This window comes from Rhinopithecus roxellana, chromosome 9 (assembly GCF_007565055.1).
Source record: "Rhinopithecus roxellana isolate Shanxi Qingling chromosome 9, ASM756505v1, whole genome shotgun sequence".
NCBI classification, from domain to species: Eukaryota; Metazoa; Chordata; class Mammalia; order Primates; family Cercopithecidae; genus Rhinopithecus; species Rhinopithecus roxellana.
In genome coordinates this window covers 945,111-954,671 of record NC_044557.1, presented here as the reverse complement: position 1 = coordinate 954,671, position 9,561 = coordinate 945,111, and the positions used below count along the sequence as shown (strand labels likewise).

The 9,561-nt window shown below is 49.5% G+C and overlaps 1 protein-coding gene across 1 annotated transcript in view; it reads right to left on the bottom strand.

Annotated features, from left to right (window-relative positions):
• Positions 1-386: 386 nt before the first annotated feature.
• The window catches only part of EIF4EBP1 (eukaryotic translation initiation factor 4E binding protein 1), a 30,273-nt gene continuing 21,098 nt past the window's right edge, over positions 387-9,561 (bottom strand). Inside the window, exons 2-3 of the mRNA XM_010385297.2 lie at positions 3,450-3,629; positions 387-827 (exon numbers count right to left, since the gene is read on the bottom strand). Coding sequence (XP_010383599.1) covers positions 796-827; positions 3,450-3,629 — 212 coding nt within the window. The 3' untranslated portion in view covers positions 387-795. The remainder of the gene's footprint in view (positions 828-3,449; positions 3,630-9,561) is intronic.

The window sequence follows — 9,561 nt, the reverse complement described above, 5'->3', positions numbered from 1 at the left end:
CACTGTACAAGGCTGGGAGTGGTGGCTCACACCTATAACCCCAGCACTTTGGGAGGCCGAGGTGGGTGGATCACCTGAGGTCAGGAGTTCGAGACCAGCCTGGCCAACATGGTGAAACCCCGTCTCTACTAAAAATACAAAAAAATACTAGCTGGGTGTGGTGGTGGGCACCTGTAATCCCAGCTACTCGGGAGGCTTGAGGCAGGAGAATTGCTTGAACCCAGGAGGTGGAAGTTGCAATCAGCCAAGATCACGCCATTGCAGCTCTAGCCTGGGCCACAAGAGTGAAACTCCGTCTCAAAAAAAAAAAAAAAGAAGAAGAAGCACTGTACAGATAGCAGCTGGTGTTAGTTACCACACGAAGTTGAAAAAAGCTCAGACAGGGCCCAACTCTTGGCCCTAGGGCGAAGGTGGCTTTTATTTCCTCTCTTAGGGAAGGAGGGGGAGGGAACTTTCCCAGGCACATCAACCTAAGGAAGGGGTGGTTGTGCCCCCAGCAGCGAGAGGCTGGAATTGCGCATCATTTGGAAGGAAGGGTTTGTTCTTGTCCACTTCCTGGCCCTCAGCTGCAGGGTGTGCTGGCAGGGGTCACTCCCCTTGGGGCGGCAGCTCCTGCATCAGTGGAGGCACAAGGAGGTATCTGCTGGTGTTCACAAAGAGGAGGGGGCAGGTGCCCTGAGTGAGGGAGAAAGGGCTGGGGTGACTGACCCCACGCCAACGCCTGCCCAGTATGATCACTTTCATAAGGCCTGGCTGGTGGGACTCCTCCCAGGAAGGCCCTGAGGGGCTGGTGCTTTAAATGTCCATCTCAAACTGTGACTCTTCACCTGGGGAGAGAGGGGACAGAGGGCCAGGTCAACAATGGGTGAATACTTGGTATATGAGGCCATTCTTTCATTGCTATAAAGAAATACCTGAGGTTGGGTAATTTATAAAGAAAATAATTTTTTTTTTTGAGTTGGAGTCTTGCTCTGTCTCCGAGGCTGGAGTGCAGTGGCCCAATTTTGGCTCACTGCAACCTCTGCCTCCTGGGTTCAAGCGATTCTCCTACCTAAGCCTCCCAAAAGAGTAGCTGGGATTATAGGCGCCCACCACCACACCCAGCTAATTTTTGTATTTTTAGTAGACACGGGGTTTTGCCATATTGGCCAGGCTGGTCTCGAACTCCTGATCTCAGATGATCCACCCTCCTCGGCCTCCCGAAGTGCTGGGATTACAGGTGTGAGCCACTGCACCCAGCCAAGAAAGGAGATTTAACTGCCTCATGGTTCTGCAGGCTGCACAAGCATGATGCTGGCCTCTGCTTGGCTTCTGGGGAGGCCTCAGGGAGCTTTTCCTCATGGTGGAAAGCAAAGTGGGAGCAGGCATGTCACGTGGAAGAAGCAGGAGCAAAAGAGAGGGTGGAGTGGCGCTCCCACACTTTACAACAACCAGATCTGGAGAGAACTCATTCACTATCATGAGGACAGCACCAAGCTGTGACAGATCTGTCCCCATGACCCAAACACCTCCCACCAGGCCTCACCTCCAACACTAGGGATTACAATTCAACATGAGATTTGGGCAGGGACAAATATCCAAACTATATCACTTGGGCTTTTTTGTTGTTTCTGCTTTTTTCTTTAGAGACAGGGTCTCAGTCTCTTGGCCAGGCTGGAGTACAGTTATACAATCATAGCTCACTGTAGCCTTGACCTCCTGGGCTCAAGTGATCCTTCTGCCTCAGCCTCCCAAGTAGTTGGGATTACAGGCATGCACAACCATGCCCGGCTAATTTTAAAATTTTGTGTAGAGATGGGGTCTCGCATTGTTGCCCAGGCTAGTATTGAACTTCTGGCCTCAAGTATTCATCCTGCCTCAGCCTCCCAGAGTGCCGGGATTTCAGGCATGAGCCACTGTGCCTGGCCACCAGCTGATGTTTTTAGGGGCCAGGGAGAGTCCCTATTTTTTGAAAGTGGATAACTTGTTTACTTTCATAGGCTCACAGCTGGAAGGAAATTAAGCTTGAGATGAATCATGTTGTGAGTCTCGTCTGATTCAGATGAAATTCTGGACTTTGAACTTTTGAGCTAGGACTGCAACGTGTTAAGTCTTTGGGGATATGGGGACCAAATGAATATATTTGTATATGAGAAGGACATGAGTTTTGGGGGTCCAGGGCTGGAATGCTATGGTTTGAAATTCATACAGAAACTTAATCCCTGATGTAACAGTATTAAGAGGTGGGGCCATTAAGAGGCAATTGGGTCATGAAGGCTCTGTCCTCATGAATAGATTAGCCCATTCCTGGATTAATGGTTACCATAGGAGTGGGCTAGTTATCACAAGAGTGTTATAAAAAGCCAGCTTAGTTCTCTCTCATGTACCCCTCCTGCCCTGTGATGCCTTCCGCCATGTTATGATGCAGCAGGAGGCCCTCACCAGAAGCCAAGCAAATGCTGGCACCATGCCCTTGGCCTTCCCAGCCTCCAGAACTGTAAGAAATAAACTACTTTTCTTCATAAATTACCCACTCTCAGGTATTCGGTTACAGCCATAAAAAAACAGACTAAGACACAGGCAACTATTGTCTCTCTTGTACTGTGAGGTTCCCAAGGTAATTATGAATCATGTCCTGCAGGCCCTGGGGAGATGAATTCTGCTGCTGTCAGCAGAGCAAGCCCAGCTGAGGTCCCTGCTGCTTCCTGTCTGGGTCTGGGGTATGGCCTTCCGGGTGAAGGGTTGGCAGGTTCCAATCTGAGTATAGTTGCCTGGAAGTGCTTACGCTGCATCATCTTGCAGCAGAGAACTCCAACACTCTGCCAAGCCAGTCAAGATGCCACAAAGAGTGCATTCATTTACACCACTACCAGCGTGGCTGCTCTAATTACTTGGGAGGTGGCGACAGCAGGAAGGACTCAGCTACCAAATGTCAAATCGGCAGAGACAACTGGCTGCATTGTTTCTACCTGCCTTCATAAAGATCCACTAGGGAACCAACAGCCCAACAGGAGGCATCCGGATGTATTTCTTATCTTGTAGGCATGTAATTTCCCAAAGGACAAGTACACTGTGTTTTTGATAACTTGTCTCTTGCACCACAAACATCATGGGTGTGTTCCAAGTGGAAATGCTTCGGGGACAATTATACAGAGGCAGATGCTTATGAAAGTTGCTGTGTGCAGCCACTGCCATTTCAAACAAACTCCCCACTAATTACATGACCCAAAGGTGCCAGATCACCTTTCCTGAGGTGCCTGGACCCTTTTCAGGGGGAAAGTTGCTATCAATGAAGAGTTCAACCTCCCCATCCCTACTCTCACCCTCTGGGCTCTGAGCTGCTCCTTAGAGGGTAGGGCAGAGTCCCTGTCATTCCTCCTCCCTGGAATTCACCCCAGTGGATGGACTCCAGGGTATTGCTAATACATTCCCTTTCCCAAGGTAGAGCCTGGCCAAGCCCCGACACTCACCGCCTGCCCGCTTATCTTCTGGGCTATTACGCAGGTGGCTCTGGCTGGCTTCCGGGGGGGGCTCATCACTGGAAGGGCTGGTGACCCCGGGAATGGCAGGCAGATCCTTCGGGGGTGTTTTGGTCACAGGTGAGTTCCGACACTCCATCAGGAATTTCCGGTCATAGATGATCCTGGTACCTAGAAGGGCACAGGGAGGTTGGTCAAGCCACCTGCAACCTCTTGCCTGCTGGTTTTTCCAATTTTTAAAGGCGTGGCTGCAGTAGAGGCAGCAGATTCTCCTGAAAAACCCAGAGGAGGCCGGGTGCGGTGGCTCATGCCTGTAATCCCGGCACTTTGGGAGACCAACGTGGTTGGATCACCTGAGGTCAGGAGTTTGAGAACAGCCTGGTCAACATGGTGAAACCCTGTCTCTACTAAAAATACAAAAATTAGCCAGCGTGGTGGCGGAAGCCTGTAACGCCAGCTACTCAGGAGGCTGGGGCAGGAGAATCACTTGAACCTGGGAGGCAGAGGTTGCAGTGAGCTGATTGCACCACTGTACACCAGCCTGGGTAACAGAGCGAGACTCCTTTTCATAAAAAAAAAAAAAAAAGCCAGAGTAGTGAGGTTTATTTGGGAGCCTGGCTGCCACTCAGAACTCTGCTACCTCCAAATGGCCCTGACTCTCCTTCACATGGAATGATCCAATGGAAGGGGTCTGCAGGCCACCGACTGCACCTGTGTCTTCCCAGGGCTCTGTGCACACTGTGCTCTGTCCCTAAAGCCCCTCAGCTCACTCACCCACCAGGGCTCAGTGTTAATTACCCATGACAATCACATACCATGGTGGAAAAAATGCATTTCTATTCATTATTCAGTCCTGCCCTTACAGCACTCCTGTGGGATAACCAGAATAGCCGCATTTTACAAATGACCAAACAGAAAATTAAGTGATTCAACCAGAGTAGTAAAAATAACTTTTGCCGGGTGTGGTAGCTCACATCTGTAATCCCAGCACTTTGGGAGGCCAAAGTGGGAGGACTGCTTGAGCCCAGGAGCTTGAGACCAGCCTGGACAACTTAGAGAGACCTCATCTCTACAAGAAAGTTAAAATGAGCTGGGCATGATGGTACGTGCCTGTAGTCCCAGCTACTCAGGAAGCTGAGGCGGGAGGATTGCTTGAGCCCAGGAGGTCCAGGCTGCAGTGAGACCCTACGTCAAAAAAAAAAAAAAAAAAAAAAAGAAATGCCTGGGCTTTGCGGAGAAGAGCCAGAGGCAGGAGTGAAGGGTGGGCTCTCCTTGCCCCCAAAGGCTCTCTTGCTGAGCCCCTCTCCTTTGTGAGGCCCCCAGTGTGTCCTGCCAGTGTATCACTGACCTTGGAGGTCTCCTACCCCACCCTCCCAAGTAGCTGGGATTATAGGCGTGTGCCACCACGCCCAGCTAATTTTTTGTATCTTTAGTAGAGACGGGGTTTCACCATGTTGGCCAGGCTGGTCTCAAATTCTTGACCTCATGATCTGCCCGCCTTGGCCTTCCAAGTGCTGGGATTACAGGCGTGAGCCACTGTGCCCAGCCTCTTTGTATCTTTTTATAGCTACCTTCTATTTATGGCAAGTGAATCTGGTGTTCCACATATAGTAGTGATAGCAATTCCTTTTAATGTACAAATAATATAATACTATATTATAGATTCTATAATAAAATAATGTAAGCTAAATTCAAAAGCTAAGGTGATATAAAGAAATGTTAAATATCTGTATAAGTGGAATGTAAGGTATAGTAATAATTGTGCAGATAAAATATGAATAACCCAAGTTTGGGAATCATGATTTAAGGACTTCAGGAACGCCCTTCCTTAGCAATAACCTTGAAATCTCTCCCTCACTTAGGGGCTATGATGAGTGGCATTCCAAAAGCTGAGCTTCATTTCTTATGCTTTATTTTACTTTTTTCATTTTTAATTTTTATGGATCCATAATAGTTGTACATATTGAGATTTATTTCTTGATCCTCAGCACTGGACTCTCTGTAAACCCCCGAAAGGCACCAATTTCCATCTCGGAGACTGAGTGTGAGTTCATGAAGTGGGGCTCTGTGCTGAGGAGGACCTGAGATGCTGAAGGGCAGAGGAATGTAGAGAGATACCTAAAGAGAAACTTCACCTGCTGGCCATGTTCCTCTAGTCTGGCTGCAGCCCCTCCAGGCAGTCACTCGTCTTACTCTCCTGTCCCCTTGCAGGAGAGGCAGTGATGCTGAAGCTGACAGCCCTGCTCAGTTGCCTGTGGGACTCCAGCATACAATTGTTTCTTGGGAGGAGGGGTGTAAAGGAAAGAACCAGAGTGCATTTGGGCTCCGTTCCAGTCAGCTGTGTGACCCTATGCATGCTGCTCCTTGCACTCCCTGCTTTGGGCCTCCGTCTCCTCATCTGTAAAATAAAGACCCATGCACCTTCTAGGTCTGAGTGCCTATGAGCCCAATAGATTACAAATGGAGGGCAGTGGTGCCCTCTCTTTGCAGGGCCAGGGCAACAGTGAGGGGAGGTAAGGGAAGACCAATTTCTAACTCTCTTTTTTTAAAAGTGACCCAGATTTGTTTCGGTTCTAGAAGCCAGATGTGGCATTGCTCCACTCTGCAAGGCTTGAGGTTGTACAATCTCCCCTCCCCAGAGGGGAGGGTAGCCCAGAGACCGCAGGGTCCAGGCAGCGGGTTGGGGACGCAGTGGACACGTGGCTGGACATCCTGGCTCCAGATGGGACCACTTTTTTTCTGTTGTTTCTTAATCTTTGAGACTCGGCGAGAGTCCCCCCCCTTTTTGTTTCCCCCCAACTTTGCTTTATGTTTTGTTTGTTTTGAGATGGAGTCTTGCTCTGTCACCCAGGCTGGAATGCAGTGGCATGATCTTGGCTTACTGCAATCTCGGCCTCCTGGGTTCTAGCAATCCTCCCGCCTCAGCCTCCCCGGTGGCTGGGACAACAGGCATGTGCTATCACGCCTGGCTAATTTTTGTATTTTTTGGTAGAGATAGGGTTTCACCATGTTGGCCAAGCTGGTCTTGAACTCCTGACCTCAAGTGATCCACCGGCCTCAGCCTCCCGAAGTGCTGGGGTTTCAGGCATGAGCCACACTTTTTTTGTTGTTATTGGTTTGTTTACCATAGAGTGAAACTCAAGAGTTAAGATTCAATACCCTCAAAGAAGAGCCCATGGGCCAGCAACCATCTGGAGAGCCTTTTTAAAGGGCATCAGCCTCTGGTGATTTTTTTAAAATTGTGGTGAAATACACATAACATTGACCATCTTAAACAATTTAAGGAGACAGTTCAGTAGTGTGAAGTAAATTCTCAGTGTTGTGCTACCATCACCGCCAATCATCTCCAAAAACGTTTTCGTCATGCGAAACTGAAACTCAACAACAACACCCCTTCCCCCCTCCCTCGAGGCCCCAGCAAGCAGGGTTCTACTTTCTGTCTCTCTGAATTTGACTACTCTAGATATCTTATATAGTGAAATCATACAGGATTTACCTTTTCCTGACCAGCTTATTTCACTTAGCATAATGTCCTCAAGGTTCCTCCACACTGTAGCATGTGATAGGATTTCCTTCCTGTTGAAGGCTGAATAATATCCCATTGTGAGTGTGTGCATATTTTGCTTATCCTTTCCTCTGACTGATGGACACCTGGGCTGCTTACACTTCTCGGTTGTTGTGAATAATGCTGCTATGAACATGGGAGTACAAATAACTTCTTGAAGATCTTGCTTTCACCAGCCTGGCCAGCATGGTGAAACCCCGTCTCTACCAAAAATACAAAAATTAGCTGGGCATGGTGGCACACACCTGTAATCCCAGCTACTCTGGACTGAGGCAGGAGAATCGCTTGAACCTAGGTGGCAGAGGCTGCAGTGAGCTGAGATCGCGCCACTGCGCTCCAGCCTGGGCGACAGAGCAAGACCCTGTCTCAAAACAAAACAAAACAAAACAAAAAAACAGGCCAAGTGTGGTGGCTCATGCTTGTAATCCTAGCACTTTGGGAGGCCGAGGCAGGCAGATCACCTGAGATCAGGAGTTCAAGACCAGCCTGGTCAACATGGTGAAACCCTGTCTCTACTAAAAATACAAAAATTAGCTGGGTGTGGTGGCACATGCCTGTAATCCCAGCTACTTGGGAGGCTGAGGCAGGAGAATTGCTTGAACCTGGGAGGCGGAGGTTACAGTGAGCCAAGATCATGCCACTGCACTCTAGCCTGGGCAACAGAGAAAGCAAGACTCTGTCTCAAAAAAAAAAAAAAATTAAATCATTAATTATACTTAAAAGGGAAAGAAAAAGCCTCCGTGCCCTTTGTCCCATGGCTACCACACTTACTTAAAAATAAGAATCCTAATTTTACCTAATAAAATCAGAGTATTTTAGTTGGGGAGGGGGCTGTGAGGAGTAAACAGCAGCATTCAGAAAGTCAGCCGAAGGCTGGGTGAGGCGGCTCGCACCTGCAATCCCAGCACTTTGGGAGGCTGAGGTGGGAGGATTGCTTGAGCCCAGGAGTTTGAGACCAGTCTGGGCAACACAGCAAGACCTTATCTACAAATTCTTTCTTTCTTTTTTTTTTTTTGAGATGGAATCTCGTTCTGTTGCCCAGGCTGGAGTGCAGTGGCGCGATCTCGGCTCACTGCAACCTCCGCCTCCTGGGTTCAAACAATTCTCCCTGCCTCAGCCTCCCAAGTAGCTGGGATTACAGTTGCCTGCCACCATGCCTCGCTAATTTTTGTAGTTTTAGTAGAGACAGGGTTTTGCCACATTGGCCAGGCTGGTCTTCAGCTCCTAATCTCAGGTGATCCACCTGCCTCGGCCTTCCAAAGCGCTGGCATTACAGGCGTGAGCCACTGCACCTGGCCTACTAAAATTTTTAAAAAATTAACCAGGTGTGGTGGCATGCGCTTGGAGTCCTAGCTATGTGGGAGGCTGAGGTGGGAGGATCGCTTGAGCCTGAGAGATCGAGGCTGTGGTGAGCGGTGATTGCACTACTGGACTCCAGTCTGGGAGACAGAGCAAGACCCTGTCTCAAAGAAAAAAAAAAAGACAAACCTCAAAGCCTGGCTGAAGACGCCCGCTGCAGAGCTTCTTGGTGCTGGGGACACTTGGCCCATGTACAAGGTCAGGAAATGGAAACACGAGTGGGCGGGATGGATGCCAAGGTCCCTTCAGGGCTGCTGGTCAGGTGTGCTCTGATAGAAACCTCTGTGTGCGTGTTCGGCAGGTGGAGTGGCATCATGCTAGGGTGGCCTCCACATAAAACTTTAGCCAAAGGTGGGGGCTACGGCTGTGCGCAGTGACTCACATCTGTAAATCCCAACAGTTTGGGAGGCCAAGGTTGGAGGATCACTTGAGGCTGGGTGTTCCAGACCAGCTTGGCCAACACAGCGAGATCTCATCTTTAAAAGCAAAACAGGCTGGGCGCAGTGGCTCACTCCTGTAATCCCAGCGCTTTGGGAGGCTGAGGCAGGTGGATCACCTGAGGTCAGGAGTTCAAGACCAGCCTGGCCAACATGGTGAAACCCCGCCTCTATTAAAAATACAAAAATTAGCCGGGCATGGTGGCACACACCTAATCCTAGCTACTCAGGAGGCTGAGGTGGGAGAATCACTTGAACCTGGGAGGCGGAGGTTGCAGTGAGCTGAGATCGTGCCACTGTACTCCAGCCTGGGAGACAGAGCGAGACTCTGTCACAAAAAAGTAATAAATAAATAAATAAAAGGAAAACAAAACCTCTTTTTTTTTTTTTTTTTTTTTGAGACGGAGTCTCGCTCTGTCGCCCAGGCTGGAGTGCAGTGGCCGGTTCTCAGCTCACTGCAAGCTCCGCCTCCCAGGTTTACGCCATTCTCCTGCCTCAGCCTCCCGAGTAGCTGGGACTACATTAGCTGGGACTACAGGCGCCCGCCACCTCGCCCGGCTAGTTTTTTTTTTTTTGTATTTTTTTAGTAGAGACGGGGTTTCACCGTGTTAGCCAGGATGGTCTTGATCTCCTGACCTTGTGATCCGCCCGTCTCGGCCTCCCAAAGTGCTGGGATTACAGGCTTGAGCCACCGCGCCCGGCCGGAAAACAAAACCTCTTTAGCTGAGGTCCTATGTCCTCA